Here is a 23,821-nt window from a genome sequence, read left to right as displayed (position 1 = left end):
GCCGGCTGGTTGCGTGGGTTTCCTGCCAACCTCCAATAGCAGCTGAAGCATTTTCTGGTTCACACTCAACCCCTTTTCCCCTTTGTATGTTGCGAAAACGCAGGCCTCCACGTCCAAGGCCTTTCACGCAGGCCTGTCCACGGCTGCCGTGCCGGCCATACAAGCAGCGACCGAGCCGCTGCCACCGTCGCTGGCGGCGGTGGCGGAGTGTGGCGACGGCGATACCGAAGGTGCCCCTACAGACCTTGCTGATGATGGGACCATCACTATTACTGAGGACTGTGAGCTCTCCGCCACGGCTGGGGCTTCCAATGCGGCCGCTATGGACGTGGACGCTGCAGGGGCGTCGACCTGACCCAGCCTTTCCGGATCCCTTTGAGGACGCTGTCTCTTCCGCAGCATCCTCCACAGTGATGCAACCTTCGCAGCCAACAACCAACCTTCAAAGCCACCAAGCCCGGGGCGAAAGTATAGGAAGGCGCCTAACTTAAGCTGCCAAGCCTCGTATTATTGGTCTCATGCCGCAACCCGGCCTTGTAAGCGTTTGCAAGCTTCGGTTGCTTCTTTTTTCCAGCCCCTGACCTTTGTCCGGGTGTGAAGGATAGCCATGCATCCAATCGCGTTGGACATGGTGCAGCTGTTCGAAACAACATATTTCAACCACCAGCACCTGCTCTTCGCCGAAGACCTGCGAAACGGCTTTGATTGACCGACTGATGGGTCATAGCCATCGCACACCGCGCCACATGACGCAAAAGCTGGAAACAAGCAAAAGAACGTCGCCGCCCTCCCTGAGAACCTGCAATGGTGTTTGGGAGCTGCACGCCACCGGAGCTCGCACGACTTGCCATGTAAAACCCATAGAACAGCCGCCGATATAGCGAAATCCTGGTTCGTGCAGGTGCCGCAGTTGCCGGACGGCATGGTCAGCGAGCACCCCAGCGCAACCCCAAACGTCAGCCACGGCCACATTCTGCACCCACACCTTCCAAAGCAGAAACCGCCATCGCAGACCTTTGAACCAAAGCATATGAGCCATCAGAAGTACAGTCGGACGCAAAACTGGACTTAACCATCAACGTTGTCGAAACCATACCGTATGATCAAATACCATAGTGATGATGTCACTAGTGTACAAGGGAGAAGGGGAACCGGGTAATGCAGCTGACCCCCTAAGCCAGTAACCTGCCGGCGTCCGCACACGCCACATGCAGATGGGTGGTGCCACTCACATGCATGTGGGGTCCCTATGGTCACACTCCCCCAAGCGCACAGCACAGAGCTGCTTGTTGTAGGACGGACCATCGCTACATCATTACTTCGCTACATCTTCCGTACAAACCTGGCGGGGAAACGAGCGGAGCGGGTTCGGCGTTGTGGGGGATGCACACGCGCGTGTTCACGTGCCAGCTTGCAGACACCCACTTAGGAGACCGCAAACCAAGGCCCCGGTACCGCGTCATGCCTAGCTGACTGCTCGGGCGCGCGGAGCATCGCAAGACAACCAAGGATGCAGGAAATGTGCACGCGTTCACCGCGGCGTGCATATAACTTTTTCTATCTACACGCCAACAAAAAGGAGAACGTAGACGAAGTAGGTTACTATGGTACCAGAAACGCTAACCTAACCAGTTCAGGAGAGAAAATCGTCGTCTTCTCCACGCAATACTTGCGGGACATACAACTGTCGACCTCGAAATCCATACCTCAGGTAACTTAAACAAGCCACCTGCGCTCTCACGTGTCATCAACGCATCAAGCATGCATACACAAGAAGCCTCGCTCCTTACCGCACCCTGGCTCTCTGGTCCTACGTCGCTAGCAACCGTACAGAACGCCATAACGAAGCGTAACTTACGACCAAAGATTCCAGACGATGTCAACCCCTAGTATGCTGAACATAACCGCGCGACCAGCGACGTCTGTTCATATGTCACAGGGCATACATCGTCCTCACGGTGACATCACAATTCAATCGACCAACACGCCGTACGTAACATACCCACCCTTCCTCATCATATCTTCTTTCCTGTCAAGACACATATATTGTACAACGCCAGGTGCTATGCACCAATGCATCAGCTTTTTATCGGACACAGAGCACAGGCCCAACCCTTACAACAATACACCCGCATGGAACCTCATGGCGAAAGGTCCTGCTCCGGAGCGCTTTATGCGCTCTTCGACGCCCCTTCCTCCTCCGTATCGCAGTCTGACTGGCCTCCCGTCACCTGCGTTGCCTGCCCACCAGCGGCACGCGCGTTCTTCAGACCCGGCGCCTTGTCCCCGCCTTCTTGTGTCCCGTCGTCCTCGGTACTCGGCTTCTCCGCATCCAGCTCGCTAGGCAGCAGGGACAGGAAGGGCGCGGGTGCCATGGTCAGAGCTACGCATGTGGCCACCAGTTTAAAGAGGTTGCTGTAGTCCTCTGAGGTGACGCCGTAGAGCTTGGTGAGGCCCGCGCCCAGCGCCCCTCCTGTAATGGATCCGCAGTTGAGTACCGACATCAACGTCGCGAAAAGCGTTGCCTGCGGCGGGCGAACAGCAGCATCAACACAGCAGCATTATGAGTGGCTAGCTTCCCTTAGCTTGGCACTTGCAGTTGCAGCTTGAACGCTTTGACGTGGAATTCACAACCTATAAATAGCGCTGGAATCCCGTCACAAAAGGTCGAACCCCGCCACGCCGCATAGTAGCACGCACCTCCACACCCTGCGGGCACATCCTTGCCGCCAGCACCAGGATGGGCATGAAGGATATCTGGCCCAGCACCTGCGCACGGGTACAAGGTGTTACAATTGCATCTGACCGGCAAGTGGGGCTTGAGTGCGGGCAGGCCCGATGGGTGCACGCAAGCTGTCACCCTTGAATCCGAAAGCAGTGCGTAGCCTGGCTGCTGCTTGCAGGGGCTCGGGATAGTGCCAATGAAGCGGCGGAAGGACAGTCTACGATATACGCCGTACGGTGTGGCTGGAGCACTCAACCTTGTATCGCCTGGTAACGAGCTTTCCACCAATCCTGCTCACAGCGCATTCCAATCCTACTTTTATCTAACCCATTCTTAAACCTCGGCTGCGTTCCTGTTCGAATTCAGGTCTCCTCAAGCTCGGAAATCCTGTCTTTCCCTTCACCCAGCAAACGCAACCATCTAATCATCCAACCATCTTATTGTCCGGCTCAGTCGGGGCTACCCCGCCGCGCACCGTGAGCACCATCGAGTCCCCCAGCACGAAGATCTGATCGGACAGGCCCCACTGGCGGTGTAGTCCCGAGATGAGGATGAGCTGGCTGCTGCTCAGCACCGTGCCCACAACCATCACCCACCACAGCATGCGCCGCAGCGGTACATTCTGCAAGAAGGCAGCCAGATGGTGTGATGGGGAGCGCGGCAACACAGGGCAAATAAGCGGGCCGAGCTGCTGCACAATCAAGGGCTCGCGGGCCAAGCAGACAGTTGCCCGCTACTGCTGGCCCCCCCTGCTCCGCAGGCCATGCTAAGACTACCAAGAATGCCCACTGTTACCATCACTGCTTGGTAGTCGATACTGCTCTTGCGACGCGGTAACCGGGAACGGGGGATCGGGTAGCGGCGAGGCTAGGGCTTCTACCCATCGCCGGGCTATAATCTTATAGCAGGTGCGCGCTCACGGAGCATTAGGATGAGTCGTACCGCACCTTGAGCCAGGTGTTGAAAATTGCCACACCGGCCAAGGAGGCGATTGAACCCCCCAGCCGCACCCGGCCCAGGAACTCGGGAGTAAAGCCCAGTACGTTGGTCTGGTAGTAGAACATGGCCGATTCGGCGGAGGGGGTCGCCTGTGGACGGGAGTTAAAGACGCGTGCGAAGGGTGGACGGGAGAGGCGGGACAGCAAGGATACGTGTGATAGCACAGGAAGAATGCAATCACGTTGCGGGAGGGCAGGAGGAAGTGGGAGGAGCGGAGACGAGGCAAAGGCTGTGTGCAAATGACCGTCTATCCTTTCTTTGCCACGGAGTAGCCCATGCGCCGGCGCAGGGACGTCCGCAATACAGACTATGCACAACAGTCTGGCTGTCGTGTTGTGCGCCCGCACCTTGTGTGGAAGTGATCAGGGATGCGCCCAGACTGCCTAGGGGGACCACCAAAAGGTCAGAAACACAGGAAAGCGGTGGCAAGGCGTGGCGGGCACTGTGCGTGCTCCGCGCGCTTCTTACCTGCCACAGAAAGACGAATGTAGCGGGCAGGAGGATGTCTCTCCGCCGGACGGCGTTCCATAGGGCGACGCTTTGTGTCCACAGCCGCGCAGTAATCGTGGTGGGGACGGCCACGGCCATCTCCGTGCCTTCGGTGGCGGCCGGGGGTGTCGCCGGCGGGGCCGACGTGCCGCTTTGTAAGGACAGCAGCGGTCGTGACTGCTCTCGGTCTTCCGGGCTGCCACCAGCACCTGCCCAAAAGTGCAGACGGACATGGCAGCAAGTCGGTCCGCCGCATTTCGCACAGCACTCGGGCCGCTGCAGCTCACGAAGCCAAATAGGCGCGTGTCTCTCCCAGTCATAAAAGCGAGTGCAAAACGCACTGGCACGATACAGAAGCGCTGACTGGACGGCCTCGCCGCAATTGCGCGTTTCCGCAGGGCCTCGTGGATGCTAACGCAAAGGCGGAAACCCCTTTTTTCCTCTCCATAGGATATGGACATAACATTAAGGACTGCCCGGGGTCCGTAAAGTAAAGTGCATACAAACCCACGCTCAAACAATCAGGGCATCGCCACAATGTCCCTTTCCAAAAGAGGAAACCTGGCAATCTCCCACGAGTAAAGCAGCCAAGAGCACTGACCCACGGGTTTCTCGTTGATCAGTATGGACGAAGCCGACACCACCAGGGGGAAGAACGCAGTGAGCCCGAACACGAAGCGGGTGCCATAGTCCTGCAATGTGACGACGCAGCAGACACCTTGGTTAGAAAGCACAACCCGCAGTGCAGTCGTTCCCAACCCCAGGCCCCCAGACGTCACGCGCAAGGGCGTGTTGGTCCGAAGGCGCGTGTTGGGTTCATCTCGACGAACGGTATTCATGTACGATGCAATGGTTTTGGAAACCCTGTGCGCAGCGCGGTGCACAGCACGCTCCCCTCAAAAACAAGTTTTTAACAAGTTCCGATCATCACAGCCCCGAGCCACACCCCACACCCCAACGAGAGGCTAGGAGACCAACAACCGCAAAAGCAAGGCCCATGTGGCCAGGAAGCAGCATTGCGCGCACCTTGGAGTCAACTCTCCTGACACATCTGCCATCGCTTCTGGCCGACCCCATGTAGGTCTTGTTTTCCCACCCCATCCCTCCACACTCCCACCTGGACAAACGAACCGCTGAAGTAGGCGGAGGTGATGCCACCGACGGCGGCTGACGCCCAGCACAACGACTGAAGCGACCCCGCGACGGACTGCGGTCATCCGTCAGGCATTGGAACAGTGTTCAGACCGGACTCTGGTAGGACCCGAACGCGAGCGATCACGTTCCCTTTGGGCTGGCTTAGGGACCCAAACAAACTGGCCGCCTGTCGTAATACTTAGGGGCCACCCCACGAGCGCACTCGGACCCCACGACAAGCTCCAGACATGCAGCTAGGTCCCGCTGGGGCCTACAGAGGCCCGGGAGCTGCTCGTTTGCATGACTCCGAATAAACCTGTCCTAGGGTCCCCGCAAGCCCATGTCTGGTGTCCCAGCCGTACATCCCCGACGTAGGAACGACAACCACCATATGGTCACCACTGCATGCCCGACGTAGGAACGACACCATATGACCACCACTGCATGCCAACGCAAGCCCCCTGCCATGCGTTCCAGCTGCCAGAGGCAAGCGCGGCCACTCTCCGGGGGCTACATAGGCACAATCAGCCATCATACTCGCGGTTCGCCCTTCAGCTCGTGATACCGTTCTGTCCCCTACCCCAGCGAGGTAGCGGCAGTGGTCCTCCCTTACAGCCTTCATAGCGCAATCCCTGCTGTCTTTCTCCTTCCGATGCTTCTCCTTCCCTTTCCGATGCTGCCATGCACAAGTTTATCCTCCCTCCTCCACCCTCCCCAACCTTCCGAAGAGGCTGACTAGTCCCCGACCCGCCCAACAGCCAGCTCACCCACCCCCATTGTTTAATCCACCCACCCACCTGGTGATGCCCCCGTGTACGCTCCACCACAATCGAGTCCACCACCACGTCACTGGCTGCCGTGCCGAGGGACGCCAGCAACATACACGCCACGGCGCCCCGCGCGTCATGCACGCCGTATGCCAGAATGCTCCATGCCAGGGTGCCTGCAGGCAGATGGGGCCGAAGAACTTGATTCAGTCATCCTGTTTGATGGCGGCAACTATTTCAGGGGCCCTCAGAGGCCCCTCCTGATTGCTTGGGTGCGGCAGCTCGCAAGGCCGCGACACCCGCAACCCCTTCCAACCCAGATCATAATGCTGCATCGCGCCCTTGGGGGGTGCTATGGAGGACACCGCAGCGAGCACAGCCCATCAACCCTAAGACCTGTTCCTTCCCGGTATCCCTAAGTCCCGGTCCCGCACACCCAGTCCCAGCCAAAGCATCCCTGCACCCACCCATCAGACCGCACAGAACAAGATATGAACGGCGACGGTACCCGAACAGCGGTATCGAGTCCGAAATGAACCCGTAGAGCGGCTTGATCATCCAGGGGATGCTGGACAACCCAGTCAGCACCGCAACCTGTAAAACATAGCAAGAAGGAGAAGAAAGCGCAGGGTAGCTTTCAGGGTAGCAGCAAGGGAAGGGCACTTTCAGCACGCAACCGCTGGGTCTCAGTATGACGCTGTACAGCCCTGGAGGGAAATGGCCACATGCGGCATGTGCCGCATGTCGCACCGAATGAAAACACGGGCGTGTGGAAGATGTATGCGCGCATACACTTCATTACGCACGGCACAGCCCCAGCCGTGGCGGAGAGCCCACAGTTCTCAGCAATTTATGATGGTCCCATCGACAGCAAGGTCTGTGGCAGCACCTTCAAAAAGCAACCCTGCCTTAGCTAACGGACAACCAGACCACCTGACAAGGTGGAAAATGGATTGGGAGAACAGGATGCACGATATGCCGCGATCATGGCCGCATATGGGGGAATTCCATGACCACAAGCTTCTCTGGAGGACCCTGCCGAAGCTGTACGGCACAATCACCTCTGCTGGCTCGATGTGCAGCTCGTCCTTGAAAAAGTATGACACAGCCAAGCGAGACAGTCCCAGAATGCCTTGCACGAAATAGACTGCGGCCATAGAACACGTGTGTACGAAAAGGGGGAAATAGGTATTAGAGGCCGCGGCGAAGGGCCCCAGAGTACGCACGGAAGCGCTGCGAATGTTGAGTTTACGGCGCCCGGTTAGCATGGGATTCTGCCTGGCGATACCATGCCAGGTGCCGGGATATGCCTACATTGGCACAGGCTGCGGGCCTTGCAGATAGCGGAGTGCGCCGAGCTGAAGCGAGTTAAGGGTAACGGAGGTTCGCTTGTTGATCTTTCTGGCGCACACTATTCAATACTCACCCATGGAGATTGCCACGAGCTCTGGTGAGGGCTCAAGACCCATAATTCGGATGTCCGTTAACCTCCCCAGGCTCAATCGGTGCCGCAAACGGCTGAGGCGCTGTAACAGCGTTACTTTTGACCATTCATGGCTATCATCTGTTATCATATCACGATCGTGAGCTGCAACTTGCAGTGGCGACAGGCCGCCCCCATGGGGACGAAGGTGAGCTTTTGAGCTCGTCGGTAAGCCAGAGCCTGAGCCCGGCGCCGATCTATTTATGGGATTTAGATCCGGGTCTGGGCTAGCAGCACGCATTCGTGTCCGCATAACCCGGCGTTGTTGAGGGCGCTGGTAGAAGCCAGGTCGTTGTTGACAAGACGAGAGAGATTTATAAGCAGCTTTCATATCCTTGATGGTCACTGTGAAGTGTAGCCTTATTGGTTATTGCTGTATGGAACTCCTCATCGACTTGCAGACTAGGGCTTGACCGTCACGCGCCGAATTCACGCTCTTACTTTCCCTTATAAATATTTTATATTTATCAGACCTTACACTAAATACAACAGATCACGTCCTATCAACGTGCACACAAATGGGGCTTTGCCGACGCTCGTGTCAATATCGAAGGAGGAACTTGCTGCATAACGTATGAATGCTTTTAAGATATTACCCACCTATATCGTCAGCGAGCACTGACCCTAGTAGCCCAGTAAAAGCGTCTGCATCCCTCGATCAGCTGGCTATCATCGGCGTACGGTCAACACAAACCGAAATGCCGGAACCCTTGGCGTACGCATTAGCGACACATCTTCGTCTCATTTCGCGTCAAGCGGTCTGGTAAAAGTTATGCATGACCTCGAACACTGGAAGGAAAGGTTTTCCAGGTAAGAATGTTATGGTTTGAGCTGTACACGTCCAGTGCACTGTTACTGTTGAGCCATTTGCCCCAGCCTCATCTTGCACATTCCGTTGCACAACTAAGGAAAGCATATTCTGCCAGAGCCAGTTGTACATGTTGTACTGACAGTTGGACAGCAACATGGATACATAAAAATGCTGAGGACAGACATTTCATCCATATGAGCAATGGGTCTGGCAGTTACAGGCGTGGCCGGTTTTGCTCTCGAAGGCATGCGTTTACCAGACGGACCAGCGTTGGCCTTGCATCGCGCGAGGCGCGCGACTTGCAAATGTAAACGAGTAGAATGAGAACGACCCGTACACAGAGCGGATCGGATTGGAGAAATGCGCTCCTACCACACGTGCCGGCTGTGTTAGTCGTAACACGCAAGTGGCTTAGCTAGACATGTATGCACTAGGCTTGCAGGGTATCGTTTTTGGCTGGGGCAACCTGCAGCAGCACAGGTGCTGACCGGGTGGGGCGCTCGACCACGGCACCCTTGATAAGTCACGATCCACGGATTTCCACGATGGAGCGCCGCAGCAAACATAGCGTCATTTTATTGATCCCAACGCTGCAAGGTGGTTTGGGGTCTCGAAGCGCCTTGATGCGTGTGTGTGTGTGTGTGTGTGTTACATGGTTGGGGGGTGCGTGACCCCATACCTGTAAAACTACCCATACGAGCCGAAGGCCCAAGGGCAATACTACAACACCTAAAAGCCACGGAGATGCAGCTGAGCGGCACCTCCGGGAGCCTTGGAGGCCTGTCGACTTTTGCAGCCTGGCTTATGTATGCCGTTTCTTAGGAGGACTCCATTTTGGCGGTTGCGATGTGGTCGAAGGCTCTCCAGAGGGTCAGTTTGGCTCCAACTGGGAACCAACGACAACGGCAATTGAACTCATCATCTTAAGGAGTGGGGCTTCATGGCCATTACAACTTGATAGAGAACATTATAATATAGTAATACCACCGCCAGCGAGACAGAAAGGAGAAAATGCCCTCCGGAACTAACAAGTGATCCAGCTCTCCGAGTCCTGGAGGCTTCGTGCAAATTACCGTTGTTACCGTTGACTTCAGGATAATTGGACAGCCTGCCAGGATCATGAGTGCTTTAGCCGGCTTACTCAACGGCCCAGAGGTGTAAGCTTACCGCAGTACTCTTGTCACCGAGCGCATAGGAGTTGGACGGCATGGCACACGGACTCCTAACGCGCTCAGCTAGAGTGACTGCTAAGCTTGCAGCACGAGCCAGGTATATGCCAGTAGCCTTTGTATGATAACATCACCGCCAGTTTTATGAGTTGGCCTCTGTGCGTGCCATCAGTCCGTGTGGCTCACGACGAGCAGCCTGCCTACTCTGCCAAATCCTCAAATTTGAGCGACATAATTTGCAGAAATTAATGTGTACTTTTGCAGATCATTCGTTACTTCGCACCCCACGGTCTTCGTCGCCAGGTATGATATGGTGTTTGTTCTCCGTCTTACTGTACAGCTCTGAATTTATTATAAACTTTTGTCAGCATGATTATCGCATTATACTTTTATAGTATTAATTGAAAAATAGCGTCTGCATCACTTCAATTTTACCCCCATTCTCTGCCAGGAGCCCGTCGCCAACCCTGGTAACTCCAATCGCTACCGCCCGCATTGCACATGGTAAGTGGAAGAATGTCTGCACCTTACTGTCAGGTCTTGTCCGTTCTCCGCTGCTGCGCCCGCGACCCCGCTCTGCAATGTGCGCGAACGTTGACTCGTCCTCCGCCACCGACGTCGAATCTACCCTGCTTGACCACGTGCTGCTCCCACGTACTGCGGCCAGCTTTCGCCGCCCCTCGTGGTCCCATCGTCGCGCCCCGAGGCGTGCGCACAGCCGCGGCATCCGCTGCAGCCATGAAGCAGGTGGGAGGCCCCCCGGACCCAAGTGCCGAGGGCCATGAACGCGTGGCCCTGCTGCGCCAATGCATAGCCCCAACTCTTTTGCAACCTCCCCTTCGGCAACATTCACCAGGTTGCGTTCGAGCCTGACACGCTGCCGTCGGTCGGCCTGGCCAGCTCAGCATTGGACTCCTGGGAGGGGGACCTGCTGGTGCTGGCCGTCACAGAGGACGACTTCGTCACCGCGGGTGGGCCACTGTGGCACCGGGGGGGGAGGGATGTGACGCGGAAGCCCGGGGCAAGATCCAGATACGGAACGCCACGGGACAGGGATGGACTCGGCCGCCGGGCAGCACAGTAACACGTTTCACTCCGGGAAATGCTGCCTGCCACGCTGCGCATATGTAACCTACGTCACCCTGGCCTTGAATGGACACACACACATACACATGCACGCACACGTCCCCGCGTGAAGCGGATCCGCGCCAAGGCGGAGGCGGAGTGCTCTATCCTGGGAGCTGTCCTGCTGAGATGGTACCATACGGTGCGCTTTAAGGCGCCTACACGCAATACGGCAGATCGTACTGAGCAGATGAGTTTCATTGCCCTCTGTTATGGTTATATGTCACCTGGTGGATATGGGCCTTATGTCCCCTGCTCCATCGCCTTATGTCCCTTACTCGACTACTGCTGTCTTCCCCTCACCTTCCCAGACGAGGTCACCGCCGTCAGGTCGGAGGGGCTGCAGCAGCTGGATGCCAAGCTGGGGGGGCAGCTGGCGGAGATTGTTGCCTGGGGCGGCTTCGATGGCAAGCAGGTGGGGGGGGGGTAGGTTTGGAAGATGTGTAGAAGAAGGAGCTCACCAATATCCAGACGTGACCCCACCCACCTGTGAAGGGTCGCCCCGCAGTCCTGGCGGGGAACATGAATGGGCCCCACCCTACTCCATGGCTTCATTTCATTTCATGTCTCGGCAAGTCAACTAACTAACGCATACCTAACGGAGCAAAACCTTCCACCAAGAGCCCCCCGACTCCTAGTCTGACGGGACGGGAACGGGGCGAATGTCCTAGAGCGGATCCAAACGCGCAAGGTCTGGTAGATCTATGCGGCACCATAGGAGCACTCCCACCACCGGCTGCCGGCTAATATCTGGATGTGGAGCGCGTATGTTTGTATATGTGTATTATGTTTTCCTGATCGGGTGCTGTACGCAGGGCAGTCAGAGCCGTGTCGTGCGGTACACGGGTACCGGCAGTAAGGCCAAGCACGTGGCGATGGTGGGTTTGGGCAAGGCAGCCAAGCTCACAGTGGCGACGGAGTGGGGCGTGTCACCGTTCCAGGTACGGATGGACATAACGAAGCATAGGTAGGCTCCGAAACCCCTAATGTGCTGCGTGTGGGGTTTGGGGGATTACGGGCCGGGGGAGAAGGGGAGGGCGGGTTCTCTGTTTGGTGTTCTTGCATTGCAGCACCGTTGTGGTTTTGCTGTCTTGCAGCGTTCTCCAGGATGGGCTGGCTAGCTGCGTCACGTACGTACTGGTACTGGTGCGGGTGTACTTTTATGGTATTTATGTCACTGGTGCGGGAGTGGGGTTGTATGGATGGGGTTGAATGCATGTGCAATGTCCTCCTTTCGCAGTCATGTGGCGGTCGGTGGTAGAGGAGGAGGGAGCAGGGGGCCCTGCGGGAGGGTGGGAGGAAGGGGGCTTACTGGTGCGGCTTTGGCGGCGTTGGCGATCCACTGCACTAGCTAGCGCACCCGCTTGCCTGCTCTTTACCAGCTCTTTTGCTTGGTCCTACCTCCCCGACCAGTGGAGTGGGTATGCAATGCTGCACACGCCGGGCCATGCAGGGGTAGGGTTGCCGTAGCGGGTTGGCAGCTGGCGCACTGGGCGGAATGAGCCCAGGTGAACCTGACCAACTTGAACCCAATCCAATCCGATCCACTTCAACACGATTTAACAATCCGACGAAGGAGTGGGGAAATCTTCAGCAGATGCTGCGGTGTAAGGGTAACAATCCGCCGGAAGAGATCCAGCACGCGAGGCGTCTTAATTACCTCCCTTGTGCCGCTATATACTGGCTGTGACCTCCTGTCGTCCTATCGGCATTATGTTCTTTGCCACTTAAGGCGCTGTTCCCCCCCGCGCCATGCTCCCCGCCCGGCTCCTGGGTCCCGTGTCTCCCTTCGCCCCCCCTCAGGCCCTGGGAGCTGCTGTGGCCGCCCTAGCCAAGGCCAACAAGGCAGAGAAGGTGGCGGTGGCGATCACGACGCAGCCGGACCCGGCGGTGCGGGGGTCAGCGCTGACGCAGATCACCACGGGTACGTGTGTACCTACGTTTGTCTGTGTAGTAGCGGGATGTTTGGGTGGTGCGAGTAACTGATGTGTGTCGTGGGATGCAGTGATGGTGAGCTTCAGGACGAGGGGGAGCGAGGGGGGGGAAGGACGAGCTGATGTCCGCCGGAGTTCGGGTTGAACCCCTATAGGGTACCTAGCTGAGACCACCACGACCCGCGCGACATGCTGCTGCGGGCGCCACTTCCATCCAGGTTTCGGTACATTTGTGGAGCACTCGTCCAAAGGTACCGAAACCCAAATGGGTGCTGCGCCCGCAGCATGCGGTAAACTCAGTTCAACCCTGAGCCCACCCCCTCGACACCTGCCAGGCTCCCTGCTTGGTGGCTATGAGAGCAGTCGCTTCAAGTCCAAGAAGAGTCCAACCGCATCAAAGCTGACGTCACTGGAGGTGTGTGGGAGGGCGTGAAGAGGCGGGGCCGGGCCTGGTAGGGGCTGAGTAAGGCTGTGTGGGTGTACGTCATTTAGATATTTTACCCCCGTGTGTGTGCGTGTGTGCTAAGGATGGTTTCCGAGGCAGAGGTGATGGGGGTATGGGCCCGCCCAAGCTATGCAGGCTGCGGAGGCAGCAGGGCGGGGCATGAGGCACCGCTGCCTGCTGCCTGCGCGGGGAGGAGGAATAGCTCCCGTGGGATCTTTTCCTCCAGTTAACGTTATGGCCCTCGACTTCTGGATGGGTAGTTCCCGAAGCTAATAACGTATAGCCCTCGACAGCTCAGAGGCCTAGCAGGAACTCCAGCAGTAGCAGCAATGCAGCAGTAGCAGCAGTAGCAGCAGCAGCACACTGCTGTCTCGTTTTCCTGATTCAACTGGGCTTCCCACTGCCATCAGCGCCGTCCAGTGGACACCCCGCTTCATGAGCCGGTGCAGCCATATCATACTAATGTCGGACCTTGTCCGTGTTGCGGTACATGCAGGTCCTTATGGACCTTGACGCCGCGGCGGCGGAGGCGGCGGTGGCTCGTGGCGTGGCAGCCGCGAGGGGAAACCTGCTGACCAGGTGAAGACGTGGACGGTAGCGGAGAACCGGTGAAGTGAGATCAGGGCTACTAGAGCCGTGAGCCAAACACACTGGACAGGACAGGGGCCGTTACTCCGGCGTCACAGCTCCTAGAGGGCGCCCGCCTTCCAAGGGCGCTTTTGCCTCCGCTCCGCCTGTTTTGGTACCTCGTTCGTGCAGCCTTGTTGCATTTCTCATGGTGCAACGTGTCGCTACGTGTTTCGCAAGACATATCCTCCCCTCCCTTTCCCCTGCCTTTCTGTGCAGGTACCTGGTTGAGGCTCCTCCCAATGTGTGTACTCCGACCCATCTGGCGGATGCAGCTGCACACATCGCCGCCAAGTCACCGGATGTGTTCACGCTCAAGGTATGTCTGTATGTCTACACATGTAATGTCAGCATGCAATACTTCATCGCAACTGACCGCACTGCGCAGTGACGCGCTCTGCGCTCGCACGCGTGTCGTCTGCTCACTGCCGCCCTAGCTTGCCTTGCTGTGGCTGCGGATTTCTTTTTGATGTCCTCATGCGGGCATGTGCGTGGGAGCAGGTGTACGAGAAGGAGGAATGTGAGGCCATGGGCATGGGCTGCTATCTGGGAGTGGCGGAGGCGAGCTTGGAGCCACCCAAGTTCATCCACCTCAAGTACTCGCCCCCTGGTGAGGTCTCACAGGTGCCAGATGGCCTGTGGGCTGCCTGGGTTGGCAAGAGGGAGGAGCTGGGAAAAGGGCTGGGGTTGCGATGGGGGCCGCCATGCTGGGTCGGTTTCGTTCCGTCTGTGGTCCACACGTCTTGGGTGTACGGTATTGCTGACTGGGCACGTGTGCCGGTTGATCGCTTGTACGGCATACTTACCGCCCGCCCACCTCCCACCCACGCCCGCTAACCCTGGCGGTTTTCATTTTCTTGAACCACTCTGACCGCCAGGTGGCACCACCAGCCGCAAGATCGCCATCGTGGGCAAGGGCCTGACCTTCGACAGCGGCGGCTACAATCTCAAGGTGGGATCCTGACGCCCATCTCTGAAAGACCTTTCGTGTTTCTTAACCAGTCCGGCCACAAATCGTGATTCTGCCTGCCAGCCCTGCTTTTGTGCACTTTTATTTACATATTTTGCCCAGCTTGACGAGTCCGATTTACCTTCCTCACCCCCAACCCTGACCCCCCAACGAATTCAGGCGGGTCCCGGCTCCATGATTGAGCTGATGAAGTTCGACATGGGTGGTGCGGGAGCCACCCTGGGTGCCGCACGCATCCTTGGAGAACTCAAGGCAAGACAGGAAGGGAGGAAGGAAGGGAGGGAAGCCCACCTGATGCTCCAAATGTGTCTCTCCCTAGAGGAACTCCCCATCAGCTCTTGTTCGGTTAGGCTGGTCTTTAGGGTTTCCAGCCACCCAGCGCGCCCCAATTCGCTGTTGGTCATATGACCGCGGCCTCACCGCGCATCCACACCGCCACGCTCACCCGCACCTCTGTGCCATCTCCGTTCGGGTCTCGTCCGGTTGCCCTCCTGTGGCCTTTCCCTTTTCACATGATTTCCGTTTACACCTGGACCTGGTGGGTTTTGTAACCCCCTCTCCTCCCTCCGCCTGGCAGCCCTCCGACGTGGAGATCCACTTCATCATCGCCTCCTGCGAGAACATGGTCGCCGGGGCGGGTTTGCGTCCAGGAGACATACTCACCGCTGCGAACGGTGCGCAAATCGGGTTTGGTTTGGCGCGACTGGCGCAAAGAGTGGCTGGTAGGGGCCCAGGTCGCGGGCAAAGCGAGGACACCGGCCTCCGGCCTTTAGTGTCTCTTTCCTCCCTGGAAGGACACCAGGGAATGGCAAGTAGAGTGGAGGGAACTGGCTTGGAGAGTAGTGCAGGGACGCGTTGCTCCCATGCCGCATGCCCCATGGGTCGTAATCTTGGAAGTGACCCACGGGTCGTTCCCTGCGGGTCGTTTCCTGCCATGGTGCCTTGACTCACCTCCTCCGCAGGCAAGACTGTGGAGGTGAACAACACGGATGCGGAGGGCCGACTGACGCTTGCGGATGCGATGTGGTTCGCACAGGTACGTGTGGGCGGTGGAGGTGCAAAGGGTTGGGGCGGACCGGTGCCGAGCGGTTACGCGGGGGTCCCTATCCATGCCCATGTCCCCACTCCTGCACTTCAAACTTTCATCTTTGTCGTTTCCCGTCCTCCTGATCCCCAACAGGAGAAGTGCGGGGCTACCTCAATGGTTGACATCGCCACTTTGACGGGCGCTTGCATAATCGCACTGGGCACCTCCGTAGCCGGCCTATTCACACCTTCGGACTCCCTGGCCGCCAGCCTTACCACCGCCTCCAAGGCCACAGGCGCGTAGTGCTGGGATATGTCTGCTTGAATGGTGTGTTTTCCGGTTGACTGGCCCTTGCTCGTCCGCTCGGCCGTTGTTGCCGTCAGCGGTGCTTCCAATTTTGCGCGGCTTGCGTCTTTCGTGCAACGGGCACGGTGGGTATTGCTTAATGTCATATATCCGATTTCAGAGCACGTGATTCACTTGCTGCCTGCACTTGTTAACGCTCGCACACGAATATGATCCACTGAACGGGCGTCCAGGTGAGAAGATCTGGCGGATGCCCATGGAGGAGGAGTATTGGGAGTCCATGAAGTCCCCGGTGGCGGACATGAAGAACACGGGGACGCGCTACGGTGGCTCCATCACGGCGGCGCTGTTTCTCAAGCAGTTCGTCAAGGAGAGGGTGGAGTGGGCGCACCTGGATGTGGCGGGTGGGTTGAGCAGTAGGCGTCGTGACGAGTCGCGCGGCATCTAATGTGGAGATGGACTCCTCGGCAAATAAGGTGTCCTGCTTGATATTCCCGTACGCGGCTATGTACCGTATCATGGCGGTGGTGGCGCCGGATGCAGCGAGGGTGGGGTCCAAAATCTTCCCTAAGAACCCTCGCGCCTTTTCCGGCTGTGGCGATCACGGTGTCCGCGATCGGTTCAGGCTGGTTATGCAGCTTGCCCGTGTTTTATCCTTTTACCTCACCTCAGCTATACCATGGTAGCCGAAGCGGGACCGAGTAGTGCCAGAACTCTTTCGTAGCCTCTGCGCATGGAGGCCCTGTCGCCACGTCGTCTGTTCAGCGTTTATCTGGTTCTAGCCCACTGTCCCCTGGCCCTACCCTGTCCCGCGTCCCTCGATGTGCATAGGTCCGGTGTGGAACGAGAAACTGGGCCTGCCCACCGGTTTCGGAGCACAGCTGCTGGCGGAGTGGGCCATGGCGCAAGCAGCAGCTCCCCCCGCGGATAAGTGAGCCCCACAATGGGAGTGAAGGAGAGCCTAACAGAGCACTGCGGGCAAGCAAGCCAGGCGCGTATATCCTGTATGAACCACTTTCCAACCTAATGTTGTGGTTAGGAGCGGGGAGGGTGTAAAGCGATTTGGAGGTTTGTTCGCCTGCCTACGGCGCTCTATTTCCCCATCTCGGGATGGAGGCCAGCTTAAAAGGCTGGACTCGCGATAGCTACTGGAAGGATCGTGTTCAATCTAGACACCGTGCCATACTTACAAAGCGGTGCGCTGCTGGCACCAACCAGGCTGCGGTCAGTAAAGCTGCAGGCAATTGTCCATGCTGGAGTCGTAGAGCATACCCGGGAGGGTGTTGCGCAATTTTGTAGGCTTCACAGCAAATATACTTCGTCGGACGTAGATATGGCAATTCGTCTTGTTCAGTTCATCCGAAGCCAGTGGGACAGGCCAGGGACCTGTGTACATAAATAGACCTCCTCAGCAGCACCTGCCGATCCTTTTATGAACAGACTGCTGTGTCGTCGAGCCACGAGGCAACGTAGCAGCAGCATGCCACAGTACTGACGCTGACGCAACCACCGAAACCGTAACGACGATACATCATCAAGCACGCAGAGCATTCCGTATTATGTTTCGCGACGTTTGCACAGTCAAAAGTTCAAAATAGGAAAAACAAGACTAAATCACACATATTATCGTGTCAAAATATGACAAATCCGGCATAGTACACCACTACCGCATCGCCGCAGTGGTAGATCCGTCAGCACCTGCCACCGCTACTCTGTGGCCCCGCACCTGCACCACTGGCACCGCCTCAAGGAGACAGACACCAGAACAGCGCCACACCAACCCTTGACCTTGTTGCCCACCGCCACGCCAACACCCAGCACAATCTCTTCATAGTCGCACGCATGGTCCCCATGGCCCCCTTCCCTCCATGGCCTCCACTGGGCTAGCTCGACCCTCCCTGATTAGAACCCCCTCGCCACCTCGACAACCGTTTAGGTGGTGTACTCGGCGTTGATCTTGACATAATCGTACGATAGGTCGCAGCCCCAGGCCATGCCCTTGCCGTTCCCCTTGCCAACCGTAACAAAGATCTGTACGGTGCCGTGTACGGCGCACGTGTCCTTCAGATATTTATTGGCTGCCGCCTTGTCAAAGGGCAGCGGCTGGCCCGCCTCCATCAGCTTCATACTGCCCAGCTGCACGCCGAGATCGCTTTGGTCGAAAATGATGCCTGAAAATAGGATCACAAGCGGGATCAGGGGGCAGGTCGGGGCCGGGGAGAGAGCCTACAAGGCCACCTGTAAGAAGATCGCATGCCAGCCCAAGGGACCAGGTATTCGGACAACACAGGAAAGCCAGCCGTGCAGCAACTCATTCCAGTCAGTCAGCCAGCCAGACGTCACACCAGGCAGCACACGTTCCACCCGCAGTTCACTGACAACCCACTTCGCCACGCACTCAGCCATCCATTCAGCCACCGACCTGAGTAGCCGGCAGCCGCGGCAATGCGACCCCAATTGGGATCGTGTCCGAAAATGGCAGACTTGGCAAGGGAAGACCCGGCTACAGAACGGGCAATGACCCGCGCGTCCGCGTCGGACTTGGCGCCGGTTACCTGCGATACGAGGTTGCACGGAGCATATCAAGAGCAGAGCGGAAGAGAGCGGACTGTGATGCCCAAGAGGCTGATGCCTGGGTTCTTCACATCGCGTGTAGCTGCCAAAAACGCAGCCGCGAGGACTTAGCTGCGGTGAAAGGATATCGGAAGCATGTGCACAGGTCCCCCACCTCGATCTCCACAAGGCAGGTGGCGCCCTCGCCGTCCCAAGCAATGGACTTGGCCAGACCCTGTGAACCGGGAGCATCACACCATCATGTGCCGGGCCAGGCAGGGTCGGTTAGGGAAACCAGGTCTTAAGTCATTTCCCAGGTGGCGCCAGCACGCGGTTGGGCACTGAAACCGCAGCTCAAGCCCCCAGCAAAATGTTCATTGCTTACAGGCGGCTCTTACGGGGCCAATCAAAAGTTCCATCTTGCATGGACCACAACAAGCGGGAGGAGGACGACAGTAGCGGCGTGTTGCCGCACGGCAATGCCTGCGACTGGTCCTGGGGCACACCGGCCAAGAACACTCGCATGCAACACTTACATGCACCCTTGCATCTTTCCCAAAACCGTCCTTCAGCCAGCCTGCAAATTTGTCCTCCCCTGTTTCCCACGGGGTCTCTCCCACACAGCCACATGTCCTGGAGCTCCCAGCCCAACCGCCCAAGCGCAGCTTCCTAGAAACTAGTAACCAAACGCCACGCCCATCCCCCGCCAGCGGCAACGGTGCAACATCTGCCCCACCCAACCACCCACCTGCATGAGTGCAGTGACAGCGCTCTCCAGCAGCTTGGCGTCCGGAGAGGCAGGGTCGGTCAGCAGTGGGTTGCCCGCGGCACCACTGGCCAGTCCGATGACGCAGTCGTTGGTGGACGTATCGCCATCCACCGTGATCTGTTGGGTGAGTAGGTGCCGTCGCGGTGGGCCCACTTGAGAGAACGGGTAAAGAGGCTACGGAAAGATACGAAGATGACCGGAGCTGAGGCCGGGTGCGTCACCAGCGACTGAAATTACGTCAGGCAGCCTTTCGGGCTTGCTCTGCCGGATACGGTTAGGCTAGCAAGGCATGTTAGGTCCTGGCGGTGGAAAAGGCTGAGCTGGCCAAAGGGTTATCCCCAAAGGGGAACCGAATGTAAAGGGGAGGCAGCCAGGGAACAGCCACCCAGGTCCCGCTCTCCATTTCCCCGTCTCGGAGGCCACCTGCCGGAAGACGTTGACCCTCTCCGCATTGGACTGCTGGAGCTGTCGCGCGCTAGCATCTGGATGTTGAGGGAATGCCTCCAACCCGTCCCATGTCCTGTCTTTCCATCCCTGCTTTGGTCCCCTCTTGGCGCCTGGCGAGCCCAGACACGGCCTAGCGTGGAGGTGCTTACCGAGTTGAAGGACGCTACGGAGGCGCGCTTGACAATGCCAGTCCACACGTCCGGTGCTACCGCTGCGTCGCAGGTGATGACGCCCAGCATGGTGGCCATGTTAGGGTGAATCATGCCGCTGCCCTTGCACATGCCCCCCACGTGCACAGTGGTGCCGCCGATGCTCACCCGCAACGCCGCCTCCTTGCTCACCAAGTCTGAGAGGATGGGCGGAGGAGGAAATCGTATGCAAGAGAGAAAGAAGCAACTGCCAACGTCCAAAGGAGGAGGGGAAAGACGGGCGGGGCGGTAGGGTAGCCGGCGGTAGGGTAGCCGGCATAGTAAGGCATCGTGTGCAGCGGTTTTGAGATAGCGACAAGAAAGCAATGCGAGATCGAGGAGTGCGGCGGTTGGGACAGCGGGACACAGCAGGCAGTGGAACTGCACTAAGGTATGCAAGAGGTGCCGATTGGTGTATAAACCACGTCGTTTGCCAACGCAGGGAGACCACACATCACAGGGCTGGAACGCGCGCGACGGAAACACCATATCGCATGGCCGTCTGTCTCGGAACATGCGAATTGACCCTTGCTCCGGCAGTGCCTGGCAGGCTTGGTGTACCGGCGGTCCTGCTGCCCAGGGCCCACTCCCCTGCAGACCCCGCTAACCGCCACCTTCTCAGCGCACCCCGCCCATCCTCCCGTCCTCCACCCTCCCGTCACACCCGTAGTGGTGATGGCCACTGCCGCTCGGTGCGCATCCTCTGCTGAAGGGCCCAGTGTCTTGACCAGCTCGGAAATGGCGGGCAGGAAGTTCTCCATCTTCATCCGGCGACCGATGACACCTGCGGGCCACGGGGCGGGAGACGGGACCCGACAGAGCAGCTACATGGGCCGACAGGGGACATCAGCTGCCGGGGTCGCCTTCAAGCCAGGCATCCGCGGGACCGCAGGTAGGTGAGTCAGCAAGGAGACAGACAGCCCCGACCAGCGTTACCGTCGAGAGAGTTTACGAAGGTTGCTAAAGGAGCTCCTGGGGCTCCTGGTCCTGGTCCTCGCGACGACGGTGAAAATTGGGCGATGTCACACACCGCCTATGGCCTTCCACCTTAAAACGGTGCCTTCCTCACGCGTACCAAGCACGTATTACAGGATCCACAGTTTTGCGAGCGCCCTTATCACAAGCTACGCGCTGCACCAGCCCGTCGAGTGGGCCATGGGGCCATCCGGGCAGCTAGCAGCCCTCCGCCCATATGCCCCATAAGCCTCTCCAGCCCAGGCTGCAGCCGCCCGCTACGCGGCGTCAGTACCGTTAGGGCGGCCTTCCGGCGCACTACACTCTTCTAACGGCCCTGCACCCCGCTGCACTTCCGGCAGCAGAAGCCAGCTGCTATTCTGATATCTGCCGCCCCGCGCCACCCGCCAACAGCAGGAGCCCCACAAATACACGTCATTCAGAGCCCCCCTAGCCCCAGCCATGCTGCCCCCCAGAACCTAACGAGGCCACATTGCCCCGGGCAGTTGGGGCCCAAGCACGTTTGCCAATCCACTGTTCCACAGCCCCCAGCGCATGCATGCTTCCTGGCTTGCAAAAGTGATCCACCCAACCGCAACCCACCCACCGGTTGACTGTAGCAGGATGTCATCGGTGCTGGTGCCCAAGGCCTCCGCAAGCGCGTTGGCAGTGGCCACCGCGTCCTCATATCCCTACGGTCCAGGGTAAACAGACGGAGGGTCCATGGGAAAGACGGGTGAACCCAGGTGACGCGTGGGTGGGTCGGTCGGCGGGCAACCACGTGCAACCTGACAAGACATATTTGCCCCAGAAGACAGATCCCAGGCAGCGGACTCGGAAAGTCCTAGGCCCGGGTTACAGCCAGCAAGAATTCAAAGCGCAACAATAACGGGGGCAAGTCCCAGACAACAGAAGTAGCAGTCCGGGCTGTTGTTTTGTAGGGCACTATTAGGGTGTAGGCGACGGGATAATCAGCGTTCCTCACGACTGGCCCCCAATAGCTATTAGGCCGCAGGGGATGGAAAAAAGCAGCCGGGCATTGCGATACTCATAAGCCCCCTGGCATCCGGTCTCGCTAAGACAAATGCGGCGGGACCGAGGGGCAGATCTGGGCTTGCTTCCGCTCATTATGTTTGCTATCATAACGCTGCCAGGCATTGTGGAATCAACCAAGTGACGCAATTTAAATCACAATCGTTCTACTTTCTGGGCTGGTTGGTGGTGCACTGCAGCTGCATCTGCAGCTGAGCCAACGCGCTATGCCCCGCACAGCCGGGGCCTACTTGCCTGGGTGCCGGTGGCCGCGTTGGCCTGACCCGCATTTGTCATCACCTGGCCAGGCGGTGGCGGGTTGGAGGCAGTGTGTGACCAGACAAGGAGGCAGAGATCTGGAGAGCACTTGACTTAACAGCGAATAAAGCAACTTGTGCATAACGAGGAACACCAACCGCTGCAGAGTCCAGCTGTCGAAGATGGATGCCAACCGGTCCTCATGTGAACCATCCACAGCTGCCACCTGGCCCGTTAATCGGGACATACGTCCGTAAGGTGTTTACCCGCGTCCAACACAAAAAATGATGTCATGCGCCGCACGCGCACCCGGGAGAACGCACCGCACGAATGTGGGCTTTGCGACTGAGGACGTCCTTGCAATACAGCACCGGCGCAGCGCACATGACGTTCTGCGTGAAGGTACCGGCCGCGGTTGCGGGGGCATCCGCCACCACCAGAGCCAGATCGGCTTTTTTGCCGCTGGCACGTAAGCCAGCATGGGCGCCTGGGATGAAGAGCATTCGCACCGGTGTGCAGGTCAGGGAGTACGGTTGCCTTGTGAGTTTTGCCGTGACGCCAGCGTTGGCATCTAGATGCATAGAATAAACTGGATAATCCCTTAAGAAACAGCCAACGGGGTGTGCTTGGCCCCCAAAGCAGCCAGTTCCGGGCCCATGGGTTGACCCACCTGTCGCCTTGAAGCCCTTCGCCGCACATACGCCGCCCTCGACTTTACTCCACGGACCCTCCGGAATCAAGTCAGGAGCAGCGTTAATTTTGTAACAGTCTCCATCCATGAGGATGGCTTGGGCGCGACCAGACTGCAAAGTAACGAGGTCTTCATTACGTCGCCGAAGGCACGTGTCGTTGTTCACGACTGCAATGTGCACTCTACCTGACGCGGCATGACTCTGAGCGGAGCATTGTTAAGCTTCCGAGCATGTCCTGGAAATTCATGTGGGTGATCAGCAAGCTTGATGGGACCCAACGCTGGCACCTGATGTCTTACCGCAGGGCGCGATGCGCTGTTGTGCTAGCATTTTTGTCACTAAAGCCGACCGACTATCGGAAGCCCATATAATATCGCCATAGATATACACGTAAATAGGATTATGGACAGTGTGTCGTACCTGCAAATTTTAGTACGTCCTTCAGTGCTCCTCCAGCGTCACCAAGCGGCCAACCTGTATGATGTCGCGTAATTGTATAATTGTCAAAGCTTTTAATTTGCGATCATTACATATGAAGTTATCGCGTATCAGCCGCGGCTTTCATGGGGATCTTTGACCGTACAGAACAAACTTCATCTATCTTGAATACCCGGCATATCTCTGTGTCCAATGGTTATGGTGGTGTTCGGGTTGACGACTTGGCTGTCACGTCGGACCAAAGGGCAGTATACGATTAATCGCCATGTCCTGGAGGCTCTATTCCTGCTATCCATTTAGCACTACAAGCCGGGGCACCTTTGCAAAACATTTGGCTAGCGACAGTAACGCTCAAGATACATAAGGGCATCATCACCGTTGAAAACACTGCGCGGCATAGGCGGGGTGTGTCGAGCAAGGAAGGCAAGCCAGGCTCGCCAGCAGGAGCGCAGGACGTCGCAGCGGCTGATTCCAGGGCG

The 23,821-nt window shown here is 57.9% G+C and overlaps 3 protein-coding genes across 3 annotated transcripts; 1 reads left to right on the top strand and 2 right to left on the bottom strand.

Annotated features, from left to right (window-relative positions):
• Nucleotides 1-2,171: 2,171 nt before the first annotated feature.
• VOLCADRAFT_64019 (uncharacterized protein) lies at nt 2,172-7,382 on the bottom strand (the record flags this gene model as incomplete). The annotated part of the gene is made up of 10 exons (XM_002953737.1): nt 2,172-2,525; nt 2,701-2,769; nt 3,201-3,347; nt 3,673-3,813; nt 4,193-4,320; nt 4,815-4,905; nt 5,331-5,420; nt 6,145-6,290; nt 6,582-6,708; nt 7,176-7,382. The coding sequence occupies 10 exons, from the start codon at nt 7,380-7,382 to the stop codon at nt 2,172-2,174; spliced, it is 1,500 nt and encodes a 499-aa protein (XP_002953783.1).
• A 2,168-nt stretch (nt 7,383-9,550) lies between these two features.
• VOLCADRAFT_106122 (uncharacterized protein) lies at nt 9,551-18,172 on the top strand. Its single transcript, XM_002953797.1, has 19 exons — nt 9,551-9,677; nt 9,842-9,880; nt 10,029-10,081; nt 10,245-10,324; nt 10,434-10,548; nt 11,014-11,117; nt 11,518-11,643; nt 12,506-12,626; nt 12,972-13,051; nt 13,578-13,660; nt 13,928-14,027; nt 14,210-14,318; nt 14,587-14,660; nt 14,838-14,930; nt 15,256-15,352; nt 15,641-15,714; nt 15,859-16,000; nt 16,245-16,415; nt 16,843-18,172. Exons 1-19 carry the CDS (start codon nt 9,616-9,618, stop codon nt 16,944-16,946), a joined length of 1,827 nt encoding a protein of 608 aa, XP_002953843.1. The 5' UTR covers nt 9,551-9,615; the 3' UTR covers nt 16,947-18,172.
• On the bottom strand, nt 17,944-22,991 carry VOLCADRAFT_64030 (uncharacterized protein; the record flags this gene model as incomplete). The annotated part of the gene is made up of 11 exons (XM_002953736.1): nt 17,944-18,182; nt 18,434-18,566; nt 18,740-18,799; nt 19,313-19,450; nt 19,930-20,126; nt 20,633-20,752; nt 21,530-21,614; nt 21,908-21,909; nt 22,206-22,254; nt 22,536-22,699; nt 22,883-22,991. 11 exons carry the CDS (start codon nt 22,989-22,991, stop codon nt 17,944-17,946), a joined length of 1,296 nt encoding a protein of 431 aa, XP_002953782.1.
• Nucleotides 22,992-23,821: the final 830 nt, after the last annotated feature.

This window comes from Volvox carteri (assembly GCF_000143455.1).
Source record: "Volvox carteri f. nagariensis unplaced genomic scaffold VOLCAscaffold_38, whole genome shotgun sequence".
In the NCBI taxonomy this organism is placed as follows: Eukaryota; Viridiplantae; Chlorophyta; class Chlorophyceae; order Chlamydomonadales; family Volvocaceae; genus Volvox; species Volvox carteri.
The sequence above is the reverse complement of the archived record's forward strand: the minus strand, read 5'-3'. Positions and strand labels throughout refer to the sequence as shown.

Bases quoted from the DNA above. Each gene is read 5' to 3' on its own strand.
- VOLCADRAFT_106122 (XM_002953797.1), top strand. From the start codon at position 9,616: ATGGCACACGGACTCCTAACGCGCTCAGCTAGAGTGACTGCTAAGCTT. The intron at 9,678-9,841 runs GTATATGCCAGT...GTACTTTTGCAG, and splicing joins AAGCTTGCAGCACGAGCCAG to ATCATTCGTTACTTCGCACC. The intron at 14,661-14,837 runs GTGGGATCCTGA...CAACGAATTCAG, and splicing joins GCGGCGGCTACAATCTCAAG to GCGGGTCCCGGCTCCATGAT.